The 20,246-nt window shown below is 38.6% G+C and overlaps 2 protein-coding genes across 3 annotated transcripts in view; one reads left to right on the top strand and one right to left on the bottom strand.

Moving 5' to 3' along the window:
- Window positions 1-2,459, bottom strand: part of nol8 (nucleolar protein 8) — a 13,671-nt gene extending 11,212 nt beyond the window's left edge. For both annotated transcript variants that reach the window (XM_034868952.1, XM_034868954.1), the window contains exons 1-4: window positions 2,268-2,459; window positions 875-1,022; window positions 468-530; window positions 194-272 (exon numbers count right to left, since the gene is read on the bottom strand). In XM_034868952.1, coding sequence (XP_034724843.1) covers window positions 194-272; window positions 468-530; window positions 875-995 — 263 coding nt within the window. In that variant the 5' untranslated portion in view covers window positions 996-1,022; window positions 2,268-2,459. The remainder of the gene's footprint in view (window positions 1-193; window positions 273-467; window positions 531-874; window positions 1,023-2,267) is intronic.
- Window positions 2,460-2,713: 254 nt separating this feature from the next.
- cenpp (centromere protein P) overlaps window positions 2,714-20,246 on the top strand; it is a 108,350-nt gene continuing 90,817 nt past the window's right edge. The window contains exons 1-6 of the mRNA XM_034868982.1: window positions 2,714-2,838; window positions 3,492-3,650; window positions 3,881-4,035; window positions 5,179-5,267; window positions 7,140-7,228; window positions 16,195-16,291. Of these exons, the coding sequence (XP_034724873.1) occupies window positions 3,493-3,650; window positions 3,881-4,035; window positions 5,179-5,267; window positions 7,140-7,228; window positions 16,195-16,291 (588 nt within the window). The 5' untranslated portion in view covers window positions 2,714-2,838; window position 3,492. The remainder of the gene's footprint in view (window positions 2,839-3,491; window positions 3,651-3,880; window positions 4,036-5,178; window positions 5,268-7,139; window positions 7,229-16,194; window positions 16,292-20,246) is intronic.

The following is a 20,246-nucleotide window of genomic DNA, read 5'->3' as shown; positions in this document are numbered from 1 at the left end:
TAGATAGATAGATAGATAGATAGATAGATAGATAGATAGATAGAGAGAACTGAGAGTAATTGTTAGTTTCAGCATTTCTTAATATTACACTGGCAGATTTTTAAATATGTCCACTTCCTCTCAGCCCATAGTCATTATTGTGTTAATGTTAGACCGTGCGGAGATGTTCACGATGAGAAGAACATGACTGTACCTGTCCAGGAAACTCTCCTTGGCTGTTTCTATCTGCAGAGTTCCTCCTTTCCATTTGGATTTGTTCAGCACCGTCAAACCTGCAGAGAAAACGCTGATCTCAGCTCAGTTACACTAAACAAAAGGTAAAGGACACTAACACAATAATACGTTTCCAGAATTCAGCAGTGATTTCCCTGATTCTCTTTTTATTTCTACAAACTGAAAAAAGGTCTATGAAGTGTGTTTGACAGAAGTGTGATGTGACAGTTTTGATGGATGGATTAGCTACTTACATTTCTTCAGGTCGGCGTCTGAAATGTTGATGTTAATGTAGCCAAAGGTTTTGTACGGAACACCTGCAACAAGAGTCCGAACACATGCAGGTCAGTGAGGAACAAAAACAACATAAAACAAGTAAATATGTAATAATTTATATCTGATGGAATCGTAACAGCAACATCCGGAAATAGAAAAGAAGCCTGAAACGTTTCTGTTCCCTACAGGAGGATAAGGGTAATTGATTAGCCCATTAACAACAACACGCATGTACTTAAAACTGAAGAATCGGCTATGAGAGCGTCCTTAAATGCAAAAACATACAGCATAGAAATAAGCAGAATGAAATAAAAAGTCAAAACACTGTTATCATTATCATCATCATCATCATCCTCATCATGGTACGGCGTATTGGATTCCTCACCTTCGTCGTCCCTCCTGGTCCGGAGCTCCACATCCTCCACCTCGCCAAACTTTCCGAATCGATCCTTTAGATCCTTCTGGGTGACCGTGTGGCTTAACCCGCCGATGTACAGCCGTCTCATCGCTCCGTATCCACGACAACACTGTCACTGCACAGACAACAAACACCAGAGGTCAGCCATCGAACTGTTCAGTCCCTCATCAACAGACCATAGACGGGGGTCCGACTTTGATGAAGCACAAGGTTTCTTTGGGAGTATCTGCACTGGCCAGGGCAATTCAAATTGAGCTTTTTTTGAGTGATGTGATATTAATAAATAAAATCCCGAAATCCATCTTTTAACTTTTAAGATTGTGTACCCCATGTTGACTGAGTCCTGCAGCAGCGCAAGGTTTGAATCCGACCATTTGCTGCGTGTCATCCCCCATCTCTCTCCCACTTTCATCTTTATCAACTTAAACAAATGTTTTTTAAAGATGTTTTGGGGGCTTTTTCCTTTTATTAAGGGTTGCTTCTTGCTTGTAAAATTTACAGCATGAGTTCTCTGAGATCTTTTACATCCAAGCAAATGGTATTGTATCTGAATGTATCTAACCTAATCAATATTGATACAGAAATCGACATTGAATTGATTTGGGAAATCATTGGCGATACCCAATGTACTCAATGACAACGTTTGATAATGGATTAATAAGAACTAATTCAGTTTTTGTAACTTCTTCTAACTTTGTCGTTTACAAATTTGCGTACGTTTGATTGAAACGTTAAATGTAGGACTTTTACTTGGACAATTTCTAACAGATTATTTTTGTTCCAGTGTAGTATTGTTACTTTTATTTAAGTAAAAGAATCTGAATTAGTGTCCACCACTGTTTAGTTTTAACAGAATGGACAGTGTGTAATAAATATGCAAAGATCTATACAGTGTGAATAGCTAGTATACACATGGGCTACAGCAATAGCAAGTATGAGTATAAAAGTTATAGTGCAGGTGTAACGTTAAGTAGGCTTCAACATATTGTAAAAGAGTGGACACTATTTACAGACTACACATCTGGAGGTATGATATGAAAACTATAGATCCAATATAGACAGTTTAGACAATGCTATAATATATATACGCTACAGGTCAGTTGTATAAACAGTATGGATGCTAATAAAAAGTGTACTTAGTCCAAGTAGAACATGTAACGTGCGAGCCAGCAGCCAGTGAGACAGAGACAGTCACAAGGCAAGATCTTCACTGAATTGTTGGAAGAACTAAAGCAGCGGCAGGCAGAGTCTATATAAACTACTACCTCTAAATAAATGCCCTTATAATTGAGCTGATGAAGTCATCACGACCAAACTACCCGTTTAATTTCTATCGGCAGAAAAACCAACGAATGTTTACCTCACATGTATCCAGCTGGTGTTACAGTTAACTCTATCCGGGCTGCACTGCTGGATTCCTGCTGACTTTCCCTTCCGCACTTGTTCCCGCAGAACCGAAACGTTCCGCTGTGTGACAGTCAACAACAGCTTTAGAGAAAAAATAAATAAAAATAAAAGCAGGAATGGATGCCGTTACGTTTATTTATAAAATAATGAATTATCACGTTTAATCGACGAAGAAATAACCATATTTTTCTTGGATAGCTCAACCCCGTGTAATCATTCTTGATTAGCATCAGCTGTTACAGATACGCCTTACAATGTAGAAGGGTCTATCCAACTTCTCAGCTCGGTAAGGTTATTATTTATTGCCAATTAACAATGATAATACGCTAATGTGTACTTTTAAAGTACATATCCATGAACATTTGCGGTATTTTGTAAATAAAGAGAGGCGCTATTTGACTCTTTTTTTCCAGAAATAGTTTCTTCTCCCCTCCGACACGTGAAAAGTGGTAGAGTCCAGAGGGCGCGAGGCTCCAAACTGTTTTGGTTGTCAGCAGCAGAGGGAAGACATAGAAATTGTTCAGGTAAGGAATAAAGGAGGGTTAAATATTGTACTTTAAAATAACTTTAATATAAGTATTTCGACATTATAACAGAGAAGAACAATTTTAAACATGTCAGTTGGTCTAACTTTACCTAGGGCATTTATTTTTTGCTGAAGTCATCGTCCTGTTAGATGATGCACTGTGAATAAAATCAACGTAGCTAACCCACTTTATAGCGTTTTCAAGTGTATTTCTTTAATACTTTGACTATGCAACCTCTATTTTTAAGATGTTTAACGTCACCTAGCGTTAGTTGACAGACCAGTGGTGGAATGTAAATAAACTGCAACGTTACATTTGCTCAATTTAACTGTACTTTATATGAGATTATTTCCATTTTATGCTATCGTCACTTCATACTCCTAACGTTACTCCCCTAGCTACATATTGGAGGTGAATATTGTCCTTTTATTAACTCTATTACATTTATTTTACAGTTAATTTGCAGATTATGAATACAAAATATAAATCAACTCATAAATTATGATATTATTATATGGCCACAAATATGAGAATTCCATGTCTTATAGCAGGTCGAGATGCTAAATGCTGAATGAACAATAAACTGATGCAGTGAAAACATGAAACTTCCAAATGTTTTATTATTGAGTGAGTTGGTGTTTCTCCTTCAGGATGATGGAGAAGATGAGTGAGGAGAACATTGAGGATGTTAGAGTGCTGGAGGCTCAGATTGAACATCTTCAGGCAGAAGTTGCAGCATTGCAGCGCCAACAGCAGGACAACCACAAGGACATAACGTTCCACTTAAAAGGACACATGCAGGATGCCATGTGAGGGTCTTTTTTTTCCCTCCTTTTTTTTAATTTTTAATTTCAAACTCTCTCACACCTTTTTCACTTTTAACCTAAACCATTTTCCGACATACAACTTAAAATTTGAAGTCTAATTTTCACTGGTAAAGTTAATCTTTAGTACACCTTGGCCATGCAAAGGTACGTAGGTAAGTAGAAAGTGGTAACCGTGCTGAATTTTCATGACAGTCTGTTTTCCGTCTCCACAGGTCCTATGTGTGTGGACAGAAACAAGCAGGAGAGAAGGAGAAGGTACTGGCCATGCTCACGGATGAAGTGATGGAGCTGGAGGAGGATCTGAAGCGCCAGACACAGATAAATGGCATCAGTCTGAACAGCTGCACGACAAAGACTCTACAAAGCAGTAAGAGTACAGCGCTGTCTCAATCCATAGCAATCACTGTTTAAAAAAAAAATATATATAATTATTTATTATGGCATTTTTAGGCCTTTATTTTCACAAGCCAGATGTAGACATGAAAGGGGTGAGAGAAGGGGAATGACATGCAGAAATTGGCAGCAGGTCGGAGTTGAACATGCAGCTGATGCTGCTCATAAGTTTAAATAACCATGCTAAAGTTAACTAAAAAGAGAATTATTAAAAAAACATCTTTTGGAAATGGATCTCAATGCCTTCATTAAAAAAAAAATCTTTTTGAATGAATAATGTATCGTAAATAATTGTTCTTCCTTAAAATACAGGGGGCATAAGTATACACACGCCTATGTTACATTCCCACAGAGGCAGGCACATTTTATTATTGAAGGACAGTTATTCCATGGATCAGGATACTATGCATCCTGTGAAAGTTCTCTTGGGCTTTGGAATAAAAATAGCCCCCCCCCCACATCATCACATTCCCTTCACCATAGAGATCGGCATGGGGTACTTTCCATGAAATCATCTCTCAATGCAAATCAAACCAGCTATTAGTCTAACTGAAATGAAACCATGCCTATCTCTCTAGGTATGGTGATGGATGTATAGTATCCTGCTCCAAGAAATAACTGGACTTTAATAATAAAATTGTGCCTGCCTCGATGGGGTTTTAACATAGGGTTGTGTTTACCTATGCCCCCTGTATTTTAAGGAACAACATTTATTTATTTTTTCAAAAATAAATTGCTGGCCTTAAAGGTTGGATTTTTTTTTAATCAAGGGATTAACATCAATTTCCATTTTTTTTCCTCACCTTTAGCATTGGTATGTAAACAACTGTATGTGTCCGCTCTACCAAGTAGGGTAACCCGCTGGGAAAATACCAACAGATTAATTAATCAAAATAGTTGTTAGTTTCAGCCCTAATTCGATGTTTACAATGAATTATTCCCATGTTTTACCCATAGCGTTTCCATCCCTATTGGCAAGGCCGCACAACATTTTTTTTTGTGATTTTAAAAGGTACAGTCTGTTGGTTTACACTATCCCACTGATCAACTGTTGGCAGCGATAACATTGTGTGTGTGTGTGTGTGTGTGTGTGTGTGTGTGTGTGTGTGTGTGTTAGGTGGCAGACAGCTGGTCCAGCAACTCTGTGTATCAGGTCACTGCTCTGAACTGGTCTTCCAGGTGGAGTTCCAGCTCTCTGAGGTCAAGGTGAGTCCTTTTCATTGTGCAAATAATCTGTTGAAGAGACGTTGAGGGTGTCTGGTTCGCTGTGGCACTGGCCGACGTTCCTACCTTAGCCAAGGCACCAGACAAGTGGAGTTGATTTGATTGGCGCTTTTAGCCTTTCTGAAGGAGTTGAATCACCATGTTTTGGCTAAACTGATCTTCAGAAAATGTTCCCTTTTCTATTTCCCATATCAAAGATCTAGTCCCAAATTGCACATAAGTGTTTGTAAATGTATACAATTTCTCTACATTCTTGTTTTTCTAGACTGATAACCAGTTCATACAGTGTCTCCTTTGATTTCTACATGGCCTTTTCAACTAACTCTGTGTCCATCTTCTAGTACCCATCCAATATCTATTCAAGCCATTTATTATTATTTTTTTCCTGCTGTTCTAATAACAAGGCCAGTATACTCATGATTAGAGCCCAATGTCATTAGCTTATCGCAGATACAAAATTTGGCCTCAAAAATCCAGTATAGTGTAGGCTCTACTCATGATGTCAAAAAACAGGACTCTAGCCAAAACCTTGGCGTTGCTGTTTCTTTTCATTTCAGTAATGGATGGTGTGTTGAGCCAGAAGAGGGTGACAGAGGGCTATGTTCAGTCACTTTAGCAGCTCCTCAGACCTTGTCTTAACATAAGCCATACAGGATCTCTAAATAAAATACAGTCAAACACAACTGGTCAAATTATATTTTTTATCAGGAACCATTGGATTAAAGAATAATTGTTTCAAGATTATGACTCTGCCCAGAAATGTAATGCCAACTCTCAGTACGTGACAGTTTTTGATAAGAATGGAAGTTTAATACACTAAACACCTAAAGCACATTTTGGCCACAGTTTAACAAAAATGATGGTTGACCGTCGACATCAGAAAATAACACTGTATTTAATGTCAAGAGTAATTGTTAATCTGTTATAGGGACATTCTGTAAGTATTGTGTCCTGTAAATGTGCTTCATGTAGGTCCAATGGTTTTTCTGGTTTTCATTTGAACTGATCAACCACCAGAACAGCTGGTTTCATTGAATCCCTCCTTCTGCCTGGCTCATTAGGTGTCATTAAAATTGTAGTCTTCTGAAGTCTTGAATTGTTTCGATAAATAGATGAATTAATTGGCTGTTTTATTTGGAAACACTCATTTTGTAAACACACACTCTCTTCTTACTTTTATTATAGTTTGATTAATACTTTTTTCTATTTCCATTGCAACATAACGAGAGCTAGGACCACTTCCAACAACTGAAACATGTTTTTTCAGTGTTGAACAGATGTTGTACTTGTATGATTTATGGCTCCCCAAATAATGAGAGAGATGTTTAAAGGAATAGTTCAAAATGTTGGGCTCTCATGTCTATATGTTAAGTACAGAGGTGTATGTGGTTAGCCTAGCTTAGCAGGAAATGGCTAGCCTGCCTCTTTTTCCAAAGTTTACATACACACCTACCATCACTAAAGACCACTAATAGTTTGTTTCATCAGTACACAGACAGAAAAGTCTGTGGTTTCAAGGGGACTGACATGCTGGAATTACACTTTATTAATTACACCTAACTAAAACTAATGCAGTCTAATGCAACAGTCTGGCTATACCTCCTGTCTTGAGGCTTATAATGTTCAGTGAAGCGTTGATTCAACTTGTTTTAGTTTAACTCATTTATTTGTCTCCTTCTGCTCACTCTGTTGCCTTCTCTTCTCAATTTTGCAAATGAACTCTGAAAATTGACTGGTTTCCAGAAGAACAAAACAGGCTTCATTTAATAACACAATATTATTCAGTACTGCATTGACTTACTGACTCTGTATTTTCTTTTTAACTGAGTAATTGTTGGTGTATTGGTCCTGCAGAAGGGTCAGAGTTCTGAGAGGACGATCAGTGATCTAAACGTGGTGATGGACACCAGCGACCTACAGAACTTCAGCAGTTTCCTTTCTGGGTAAGTACGAATGCTGCAGATTGACGTTAAAGGTCCAATTGTTTAAAAAGTGAGATGTCCATGTCTTGTGTTGATTATAAAAAAAAAGGTTGAGGTGATATAGTGATACTGTGAAAGTATGAAAACGCTCCAACCACGGAGAAATGCATACAGCCTGTATTCAGACACGGCTTTTAAAGCCTTCAGTGCTTCCGTATGGTTGTGATGTAATAACTATACTATATATAGGTAGAGAGTGCCACTACAGTGCTGTTAGTGATTCCCTGGCTGCAATGATGGTGCAGAGATTCAAAACACCCATAAGACCAATCCGAGCAAGCGCTAAAACAGACAGTCAGAGTTACAGGCAGAGGTATGGAATGCTGGTATATTCAGATGACAGTATGAGAATAGAAAAAAGTGTTTTGGAAAATTGTAGCATTTAAACATCTTCTAGTAGAAAAATACAAGAATGAACCTGAAAAATAAGAAAATGTCCCCTTAAAGCTGATCTGCAAAAAACATCTTAAGCACTTTTGCTCCCCGTGGAGTTCTGCCCCTTCATCTCCAACGAGCCTTCGGTCTGTGAGTTGTCACAGTTATCTGGTATGAACCTTTTCTTTAACAGCAAACATTTTCAGAGGGAGCAACTTCTAATTAATGTATTTAGCTTAAAGAGGGTGGACTTATAATCAGCATTAAACAGTCAAAGGAATTGAGTCTCTTTAACAGACTGATTTACTTTCTGATGAATTAGAACCAGTTTAATAAGCTGAAGATGTCAACAGCTGCCGTCCAGCTGGACCTCCTCAGCCACACAAACACTTGTTGTCGCTCCGTCTGCTCTTTACTCACAAACAAGAAGCCTTTCTCACAGCAGACATGTTGACTTATCAAACGCAGGTGTAACTCATTACACTGAGAAGGGCTGCGTTCCGTTAGGGTGTGCTGACTAACTGGCACACCTACCTGTAAAGGAAGCACTGCCTTCGTTCATATTGGTTCCACCGGTTCTTTTACGTAAGCGATAACGCCAGGACGTAGTTTTGCCACGTATAGATCTTTTGTGTGCTTGCATAACTGCAATGTGAAACCAAAACTTATTGGATCAAATGTATATAATGTAACAAAATCATGGACCTTGTCCAGACATTGGTTTGGAGTATCAGGTGTGAAAACGCCTTAAGTCACTTTGTTTTCTACCAGGTGCTGTGTACACTTCAGGGATGTGTTTTACTGTGATTAAAAACCGGTGGATTACCTTTTATCACATAATCTCTGTATCACCTTTTAATAAATATTTTTATTAAGAAGTGAAGATTATTGGTTACTCTGAAATGATTAGTTTAAAGTTTATAAGCACAACAGGTACTAAAATGGAAAGTGAATTCAACTTTTTATATTTCTGTGCGGACTACGGTGGGGGCAAGTAATGTATTTGATGGATGTCTGACCACTATGTAAAGAACCGAAGACACTGTGAAATGTCCTCCTAGATGCTATGTATCTTGGTCACTATCCTTTAAGCCGTGAACCAGGGTTATCTGTTCAGCACGGCTCACTAGTTTCCTCCACTTTGAACAAAGAACAACTGAGAGGATAAACGGGACTAAAAACAGTCTTAGATCAGAAATTAGATCAGTCAAGAATGTCCCCCATTGGAGTACAGGACACAACCTGTTGTTGAACTGATCGTTTCAGAGTGAACATGACCCCGTCCCTGTTTTAAAAAAAAAAATTAAATAGATTAAAGGTGAAACAAAGACTTTGTAGTCAACTGGTTTTGATCATGATAAACAATTCTATCCCTGCAGTGTAAAAAGCACCTGGTAGAAAAGAAATAGTGACTAAAGCTCCAGACATTACTGAGTAAACCTCAACAGACCAGAGTGAACCCAGATATTTCCAGCAGTTACAGCAGAAAAAGAACAGGTGTAACCAATATTTAGGATGTCTGTGCTCCATTTACAGGTAGGTGTGCCAGTAAGTCAGCACACCTAAATGGAATGCGTGCGTGCGTGCGTGCGTGCGCGTGTGTGTGTGTGTGTGTGTGCATGCGTGCGCGCGTGTGCATGCGCGCGTGTGTGTGAGTTATGCAATTACATTTGTTGCAGTGGATTTTTCAAGTACTCTGCAACATTTCAAGTGAATCAAATAATTATTTTTGGACAGTGGGTGAGAGGCTGGAGTCAGAGCTGCAATGGAGGCATTTGTTCTCCATGTTCTATGCTGAGAGTGCATACGTTACCTGCTGGCAGGGCAGAGACTCCAAGTGGCACAAACTAAAGAAGTAGTGTAAAATTCTTCTCCCACCTGATGAGCACTCATTGGATCTAAGTGACAGGACAAACCATGTTGGGCTCTCACAGCTAGCCCTGTCAGTCTTACTCCTAACAGTATTCACCGGAGCATGAAGGGCACCTGCCTTGTTCGTGAGTCCTGTTAGATTCAAGTTAAGCTCTCTGTTGTTTATATATCAAACTAAATGTATTGAAGATGTTGTGTTGATGTGCTCAGGTGAATTTTCTGTCCTGCTAATGACAGTCTGCCTGAATGTGTCTGTTCTATCTGTGAATCAGCACCCCAGAGCAGATGTCTGATTTACTTTATATCTGAGGCCAAACCACATCTGGATTGGATGGTCCAGTCTGCAGAATCTGGCAATCAACAGATGGAAAAATGCTGGAGATAATGATTCTGACACACTGCTGCCTTCTCCAAGTTTGAGAGAGGGGGAGAGAGAGTCATAGTTTTACAGTCCAAATCAGACCAATTATATTTGTTAAATCAAGCTGGTCTGAACTGTTAAAGACTAACAGTCTTGATTTTTTATTGGTTGTTTTTATTCAGCAGACATCCACATCTCCACATCTGTCCTTTTGCCTCCCTGAAGGGGTTTCTTAACTTTGTTAGTATTCAAAGTAGAGTTGTGCAATATACCAGACTGTTGTAACTGTTCTATTATCCTTTACCCACTTAGTTATTGTAGAGTCTCTTATCAACTCCTACATTAGGCCAATGCGGTGGGATCAGGGGAGAACTTGCTTGGACACGTGTTCTGCATGCTAATAATCAATGTCCACACGTACTGTCTGCATTTCGGAGCTGTGACCATTTATTTTCCCTTCTTAACACGGCTGACACGTCTGACACTAAGCTGATACGACACTGACACGCACTAACACGCACTAACACGGTGAAAAGCTGTCTGCTTTGCCCGTTTCTCCACACACCTGTGTACCTGGGGCTGATTGCCTTTATGCCTTCCAAGGCACTGCGCCACCCAGTGCTCAAACATAAAATTGCTGAATTTATACATGATTTATAAACGAAACAAAAAGTGTTGTAATGGCTCCAGCACTTCTTATATCCACATTATTGATGATTATCAAAAATCTCATTGTATAAATATTTTGTAAAAGCACCAATAGACACTACAATATCGTTGCGGTATCGATATGGAGGTATTTGGTCCAAAATATTGGGATATTTGATTTTCTCCATATCGCACAGCGAGTGACTAGTGACATTGTGAACAACCTGGAAATTTCTCACACATGCAGCTCAATGTGATCTACAAAAAAGCCTCTTGGAACATAGAGGTCCGCAATGATGAATTTTTGGGCTAATTTGTGTAATGTGAAAAAACGTAAAATTAATAGATTCTTGTACTTTTTTTTTTATCAGCACCAAAAATTGTTATCGAGCCTAGCAGGACTGAGATACACAATTCTACAATAAATGAGTGAGGTTGGTGAAATAACATAAAAAGAATTACGTCAAGGGTGGGGCTTAGCAATAAATCGGCCTTATTCACTAATGGTTTGATCAATCATCATAAAATTTGTACCATATCTTTAGTGTGTCATGAGGAATAGACTAACGTATATGGGTAGGATTATAAGTTTAACCCATAGGAGGCGCCACAATACCACAAGTTTGTGCCGCAAAACCCAGTAGTTGAAATTTCATAATTTTTGGTACACATAGTCTGGGGGCGAGTAGTAACCAGGATCTGAAGTGTCATATTGATTGGTGCGTGTCTGATATTTGGTCAAAAATATCATGATATTTGATTTTCTCCATATTGCCCAACCCTAATTCAAAGTGACATTGTGGTCGGTCTGGGCAAAATGGAGAAAATCATGCATCACAACATTTTTGACCAAATACAGTACCTCTATTAGTACTGCATCGATATTGTAGTGTTGACTATTGGTGCTTTCACAAAATATTTACACAATGAGATTTTTGATGAATAATCACCAGTAATGTGGATATAATGACTAAGTGGGTAAAGGCAAATAATACAACACGCTGGTAAGATCAGAACATGACGTAACTTTACTGTAATGTAACCTTTGAAACCAGGAAAAGACAACACTTATGCAATATTACGATATTACAATATCCAAGATCTTAGACGGGTACAGGGTACAAGCGGCTGAAATGGGTTTCCTCAGGAGGGGGCTGGCGTCTCCCTTAGAGATAGGGGGAGGAGTGCAGCCATCCGAGAGGAGCTCGGAGTAGAGCTGCTGCTCCTTTGCGTCGAAGGCAAATGACAACATTTGTTCACTTTCTCTATAGGGCAATTTTGGTCAGATGACATTGTATTCAATCTAATAAAATAATTATTTATATTTATTTATTAGCACTACAGTTAAAAACACTTGTTGTCCTACAGTCAGCAAGTGACTGTGATGGGACTGTTGATGCAGTGCTGGGATGGGCTTAGCAGACTCATGGCAGACGGGATTATGTCAAACTTCCTTATGAACCTCTGCCGTTAAAACACAGTGGGGCTCTTGTCATGTTGGGATCCAAGCCGACTGAGCCATGAACACTCAGCTTGCAGTTAAAGATACACTGATCCAGGCTGTGTATCCCGGTCTAAGCCAGGCGGGTAATGTGAAGCCAAACTGTGCTAAGGTCATGACAGCAGCAGGAGTTATGAGACCGACCTGAAGCCAAAAGGGAGTTTTATCTATCTAATATATCGGAACATCATGATGTTGATATGATCTGTATAAATTTGAAAAAGGTGTGTGTGTGTCCGTCCGTCCGTCCGTCCGTCCGTCCAAGGCCAAAATGATTAGCCCCCAGGGGTTATGGAACATTTTGCTAAGATGTTTGCAGCATTGATAAAACTTAATATAATCAAATATTTACCAATGCTATTTAATAGCTTTTGCTATATTTTGGAATATAAAATACATTTTTAGGCTTGCTTTATATCAAAAATAGTGAAAAATGGGGTTGTCAAAAATATTAGTCCCCATGTGAACTTTTGCTTTCAAAACACACCTATTAAACCAATCATCTTTCAAACACCTGTGCAGTCAATTGGCTTCCTAACAACACCTTAGCGTTCAATCAGCGTAAAAAGAATCCAATATACAGGGCACTTAAACATATTATTTAGAGGCTTCTGAAAACTACTTCTACTACTACATTTACTCAGCATGCCAAAGACAAAGGAAATCATTCTTAAGCTCAGAAAGTAGAGAGCGGAGGCTTATGATAAGTGGGAAGTCTATACTGCCATTTCCAAGCACACTAAATAGGTCTATGAATGAGCAAGATTGGTAAAAAAAAAACATGGCCGCCATCATTAAAAGTATAACGTCAAGGGTGGGGCTTAGCATTAAATTTGCCGTATTCACTAATGGTTTGACCAATCATCATACAATTTGTAACCTATCTTCAGTGCGTCATGAGGAATAGACTGACATATATGGGTAGGATTGAGTTTAACCTATAGGGGGCGCCACAATACCATAAGTAGTTGAAATTTCACCATGGAATTTCATCATTTTTGGTACACATGGTCTGGGGGCGAGTAACCAGGATCGGAAGTGTCATATTGATTGGTGCATGTGGGCATGGCCCATTTAGCATTGTATGCTAAAGCATGCCTTTTTCTTAAGTTAATGGGGACTGGAATGAGTTAGAGACATGAAAATTGAAACCATAACTAATGTTGATGTGCTCATGCTCCCCAAAGAACATGATGCAATTCGGCCTGATGGTGGCTCTATAACTTAGACCAAAAGTTTGAAAGGCGTTGCCCCTCACATGGTGAGTCCGATGTGACATAAATTTCTCAAGCAATTCCAGCTCAATGTGCTCCGTTTATAAAAAAAATAAAAGAGCCTCTTGGACCATAAAGTCTGCCATGATGGTAATTAGCTAATTTGCATAATGTGAAAAAAAATTGAATGAATTGAACTGTCAATTTGGATTTTAGCAAGACCAAAGTGGTATACGGCCTTGCGGGACTGAGATTCACATTTCTACTATAAATGTACAAGATTTGTCATAATACATGGCCCCCCTCAATCAAAGAACCTTCTTAAGAACAGGGCTAGCAGGGAATCTAAAATTGGTGGAGACATAGTATATTACCACGACTTGAACGTATGTATCAAGTTTTGGTAAAATCCGATAAAGGGGGCAGTATCGCGGGACTTGCTGCATCTGTTGTTGTGATGAAACGGGTGTACGGATGGTTCCACCACTTTTTCCAAAGAGCAGTAAAGGTGCCCTGCTACACATATTTCATTACCTTGTGGTAATGTCTGAAGTTCTAATACAGACTTTAACATTTTTTGTGGAAAAATGCCCTGTTACCTTGTTACAGAAAGCCATTCTAGTGTGGTATAGAAAGCCCGCAGGAAGGCTCAGCTGGATTTGTGCCAGTTTTTATTAATATTCAATGAGCTAAGCTGCTTCCCTCTGATCCTCTACCTAATAATAAGCTCAGGCAACATGATGTAAGACTGACCAGCAGTAGTAATTGGCCTGATTTCTCCTCTTATGTCTTTTCAGTGGCTAGCGCTGACAGAGGAGGTAGCAGTTCATTTTCACATTCAAGACATAATAGAAACCCATATGGACCTAACATATTTTTTAAGAAAAATGCAAGTATAAAACGGTTTTGCGTGGCAGGGCACTTTTAAATTACCTGAAGTGGTTTTGCTTAGCTTTTGTGAAGTTACAAACCCGCTCAACTCTGCTTGTAGCTTTGACTTTGGCAATTTGGCATCTGCTCAATGCTGTTTTGACTTTTGGCAATTGGGCTTCTTCCCAAGCCAGACGGTGGAGTGTTTGCCAACCATTAAGAATGTTGGTGGTACGACCCCAGGACCTGCAGTTTGAACACAAAATGCATGAATGTGAGTGAAAGGTACCTGTAACAAGTGACGCTGCAATGAGAACCAAAAAAAGCGTTTGAACACGGGAATTGCCTCTTGCAGATATATATATATTTTTTTTTTTACCAACCAAAATAGGTCTGTAGCTAAAACCGGGTCTAGTCATAGTGTTGTGTTTAACTTGATCTTTTTTCCACCGTTTGGTGCAAACTATGTTTACTGCTTCTTTGGGATCATGAACTGAAGCCCAAACATCCAAACATCTAGATCAGAATCACTGCATGATAAGTTTTCTTTTTAACCAGTGTAGTTCCACAATGAATATATAATCAAAGTGCATCATCCAAACAGTAGGAGCAAATCAGTTCAATACAACAATATCAGACCAGGGTTCCCACTGGCTCCATCACTCTCTTTTTGGTAGTGCTCCATTATATGGGAGCATTCTGCCATGTTTCCATCAGCTCTGTGTGGAATAACAGTCTTCTGGAAACTTCACCCGGCTGCCGTCTAGCCCTGGGCCCCCGTGGAAAACTCTGGAAAGCCTGTAACAGAATTTCCCAAGCTCACTCAAAGCGGAACGGACCAAAACAAAATATATATAGTTTTTATGCTGTTGCCATTGTGACATACAGCATACTGCATAGGAAGCATCTTTTTGTAATGTACTTTTATAAAATTTTTGGGTGGGTAGTCTACTCTTCTTGTAAATGCTTGATTTTCAAAGAAACTTTTATTGTGTTGCTAATTCATGTCAATAGAACCCTCTGCAGGGAAGTCCGCTGTCTAGACCAAAGTCCAGACAGCCTAACCAAATAACAAGTTAGTTGTTAAAAGTTCATTTATTTATTTTTTGGGTGTTTGGGGGGGCTTTTCCCTTTTAGTAAAGTGACGGTGGATAGACATGAAAGGGGGAGAGGGATGTGGGGGCAACACGCAGGAAAGGTCCGCAGGTTGGATTCGAACCTACTCCACTGCAGGACAACATCGGCCGTATGCACTTACTGGGTGAGCTACAGGCCGCCCAAGTTGTGTGTTTCTTGTTGAGTGAAAAGGTAATCCTTGATCACAAAATGTTCATTTTTCAGATTTTCTTTACGTTGCTTACCAAGCATCCAAAGTTAGTCCAGATGGATTGTAATAAAATTCTGTACAGAGATCCATGGTTCCCAGACAAAAGCAATGTTCCCATTCACGTATTGAAATGGCTACATTTCACATTTGCTAAAACTAATTGCACCATTTTTTTTTTTTTTTTAAATCCTTGCCTGAAGTGTTTTTTTCTTTTTGTCTAAAAAGTGGTGCTGTGCTAAATGGGTTATGGAAAGGCATTTGCCAAATAAAATCTGACAAAGCGAAAATTTGACTCGCGTGATTTCGTGGAATTTCTGCTGTCTGCGTCTTCGCGAATTTGTCCATAACGCATAATCATGCCATCAATGTCTTTTTCTCCAAACCATTTGATAGAAACAATCCAAATTATGCCTCATTTTAATAAATTTGATGTGCAATAATGTGCTCTAATGTAAGTGCTGCCAAAATGGTGTTTGCCTACATTTAAAACAGTACCTGAACATGTGTAGCATTGGAGACAGATGACTGAAACTGCTGCTCTGCTAAGGTGCTGTAAGACTACATTTTAAGGCAGCAGTTGAGACCTGACTTATCCGTTAATGTACTATTTTATTTTTCATCCATTTTTAGTTTAATGATGCAAATGGTCGCAAGTTTTGGATATTTTGTCACACATTCGCTGCTCAACAATTTAAATAATCAACGTTGAGGGGGCATTCTTCTAAAAATGGTTTAATGTTCTATGCAATGTCCTTTCAGGGTGGAGGAGAGCAGGGATCTTTTGCTGTTCTTCAGGACTCTCAGGACTTTCTCAGACAGGTGTGACGACCGGCGAAGAACCTTCCAACACTTCCAGGTAAGTGAAGACGCACCTGCGCCGAAATGTACTTCAAACTGGCCACAACAGTGTGGTTAGTCTACATTGACAAAAACAAGTGCAACGTGAAATATATAAGGCATATATATAAACTGGAGGGGGCATTTAAACTTGTGCATGTTGAGGGTCATTCGAGAGGGACAGAGTTTTTCATTGTGGTCCAGAAGTCGGCCCTGGTTTCAGGTTTGATGTCAAAACATTTTTGCTTTTTGTCAGCTATGAAGATACAGTGACGCGTCCAAAACAGTCTGTATTGTTTAAGTGCCTTGAGTCAGTCTCATGAAAGAGTGGGCATGGTAAATATCAGGGTGGGACTTCATTGATGAGGTAGCAATAAAATATCAAATAGTAAATCAAGCTGCTGAAGCAATATGGAACATATTCTCCTGTTTACTCAGAATGTCAAGTTCTGCCAAGTTGGCTGTTCTCAGGGAGGATTAACCCACATTTTCCATACTGGCCTGTGTGCTCTAAACTCTTATTTTGCTTTAGTTGCATTTTCTTCAGTTATAATGGAAAAATGCAATTCCCATTGTAACTATCGTGCTGTAATGTGGTCAGTGCCTTGTATGTAGATTTTATTGCTTTTAATGAAACACAGGCATGAACATATATTTAGAGGAATAAACAAGTAAAAAATAGAACCCAAAGATTTCCCATACAATCAAGGAATCTTAACTTTTTGTAGCTTAAGACTACGACATTAAACCAGCCAGTCACAGTAGGACTACAGGACTGAAGATTATGGTTGGCTATGTAGTGGTTACAAACCTCAGACCTTTACGAGCATGTGACCAATCATTGCATGGCATTTCTATTGTGGGCGTATTAGTTTTAACTGTGCCTGTACACAAGTACACAAATGCAGAAACATGTGCAGACTCTTCAGTCAGCCGTGAGAAATGGTGTAATGCAGCTGCACCTGGGCCACACAGCCTGCGTGAGCAGCGCTTGTAGGTTGTGGAACCTCTGGCCTTTATTTTGGCGGCCATGGTAACAGGTTAGAGCGGCCACACTGCCAGTGTTAGAAGCATGGCATAGGCTCGGCTCGGCTGTGGCACATCTAGAAATTCTATTTTTTTTTTTCACATGAAGTGCATTTGTTGAAAATCAAGACAAAAAGTGTTATTACAGTGATATTGACATAACAGCATTTTCAGACATGAAAAAGGCCATTTAAATTTTTTTTTTGAACCTAACGCTTTATCTTTTTTAAATTTAAAAACCATCAAGTGTTTCTGTGGACTACTTCCTTTCTTGCTACTTCCAGCGCTGTCACTCAGACCACGCCTATCTTTGACGGCATCTTGCATAGTTACTATCTATGCTATCGCGGTGACAAAATGTGGCCGTGGACAGATGTATAAACACTTGGCAAAGAACTCTTCTGTATTTAAACAGTCTTTTCTTTGGTAGTTCCTGTTACAGTAGGTGTCTAGGACCCCATTTAGCTATGAATGAACACACACACACACACACACACACACACACTCACACTCTTTTATACTGCCTTATCACGTATGAAACATCATCTATTATTGTTGTGGTGCTATTAACAGGGGAAATTTGAAACTGCAAATCAAAATCTTTGGCATCTACACAGGACCATAACCATTATCAAAACCTGTGTAAAGTCAGGGTGGGTTTGAAAAAAAAATATATTTTTCATATTTGTAATGATTTTTATTTGAATGATCAAAAAGCAATTTTACTAAATAAAATTGTAAGTACCTATTTAAGCTTAAAGACCTAAAGAATCAATTGGTACCAACTATGTTATGCCAGCTTGTCGGGAAAGGGTTTAAGTAACGCTCTAAAGGTAGGCTACATTTCGGTGAGGGGAAAGCTGGCATTGCCATTTTCAAAGGTGTCTCCCTGTCAACTCAAGTTTGAATTAAATTTCACTCAATACTCACTGTAGAGTATAACTTTGTGTGGTCATCTTTAACAAAAAGCAGATTAATGTAACTGCTTAGGGGTCAGTTCTTAATGTTAACATCAGTACTTTTTAAAGAATGCAGCAGGTTAGAGGGAACCTTGTAATCATAGACTCTCTTTCATATCTGAGCTAAATTGGTATTATAACTGAATTGTATTGTTCATAGTTCATAGTTCATATTGAATCGAAAATTTGAATTGGGAATAAAATCCATTCAGGACCTTATGACTCTGACTTGAATTCATTCGGCAAATCAGTGCTGATACCCAGACCTAGTGTAGAGTATACTGCCAGTACCGGTACTTTAGGCTAAATATTACATAGGAAACAGGCTTCAACAATAATTCCAAACAGAAATTTTTATTTAAAAACTTTAACTTTATTAAAATATCTTAAAAACATAGCCATGTCACATACACATCTTCCAGTACACCACTATCTTATTCACATCAGTAATAATTTCTAAAGTAATATTTATTACTGCAAGGGAAGAGTTAGGGACACAAGCAAGACATTCTTAAAAGCAGACCAAATAAAAAAAGAGTAACTTTCACATTACTATAGTTCATAGATACATCATTCCCCAGTTCACTTCAGCTGGAGTCTATAAATTAAAAAAACAAAGTTAAGCTAATGCTTAAGAAAGCTGGCAGTTGGACAAGTCTACAAGGCCATTGCCCTTTTATAAAAAGATATTTTTAATAGTTCAAAGTGAAGTGAATCCACTCAATGGCACAGTAAAACCCAGAGTGTTGTTCATTTTTAGTAATTTTCTGAGAGAGTACTCGCTGAGAAAGGCATTTACAGAGTAATCCTGCTGGCATTCCAAGATGATTTGTATCAGATGTCGAAGTCAGGTGGGATCAATAATCTGACAAGAAAATCTCAAATCAACATAAAATGAATGAGAAATGTACATTTAAAAAAAATGTCACTGTCATTTGATAAGGTCAATTTTGGGAAATGAGACTTTATATCAACATGCAGGTATCAAGTGTTCTTTTAGTATGACTTAACTGTCTTAACTTAAAATGACTTAAATCTAGCCGGAAAAAACTTTTCTTTCCTACTGTCATCATTACTCTGTTAACTGAAAAAATATTTACTCAAACGTCTCAAATTATATTTGTTAAAACTAGGATTTTGATCCAGTGGTGACAGTTTTTTAACATTGTGTGTTATCCTCAAAGCCAGCCTTAGTCTGGACATTTTAAAATACACATAATCTAAAACTGCACTCCAGTCATGTATTCCTTCATTATTTAACGGACGTCCGTCAAATTAGATTACTGATGACCCACAATGAGAAAATTGAAAACTGTGATCTGGCTTTGCAAGGCTAAAAACTACATGTGGGTATGCATTAAAAGCACTTTGCGGACATTTTGCTTGTTGTAGTATTTTGTTCAATTTAATGTCAAACGTTGAATTGAGAGGTTTTAAACTAGTACAACATACTTTTGGTCAGCAAAGATATCTAGAAGGTTGTAAAAATATCTTGAATTAAATGATTTTTTTTCCTTTACTACTTACACTTACAGTAACAAAATGCATCTTTCATTTCACAAAGAGTGTGAAAATTGGCCTGTTTTTTAAACTGATACAGGTAGTTGACAGTATAAGCAAGACTATTGGCTTATTTACTGTGTGTGTGTGTGTGTGTGTGTGTGTGTGTGTGTGTATGTGTGTGTATGTGTGTTGGTTCAGAGTCACAAGCAGTTTGTGAAGTTTCATTCATGTAGGTAGTACAGAGTCAGGTAAAAATGAAACAATAAATTGGACTGTGTTTGTAGAGGTGTTGACGCATCTCCACTCATTTAGTACCCTGGTTCTATGGGCATTGGGTCACCTGTGGAAAAGACATATAGCATGCACCTCACCTGTGGCGTCTTCTGAACAGGTGACCTAAATCATTCTCTCTGGCTCTTTGTCACGTTCGTCCCACTGTCAAAGCTTTAGCATGCTTAAAACAAATGGTTTGTCCAAATAATTTCA

This window comes from Etheostoma cragini, chromosome 4 (assembly GCF_013103735.1).
Source record: "Etheostoma cragini isolate CJK2018 chromosome 4, CSU_Ecrag_1.0, whole genome shotgun sequence".
NCBI classification, from domain to species: Eukaryota; Metazoa; Chordata; class Actinopteri; order Perciformes; family Percidae; genus Etheostoma; species Etheostoma cragini.
Note: the sequence above shows the minus strand (reverse complement) of the source record. Positions and strands in the feature narration are given on the sequence as shown.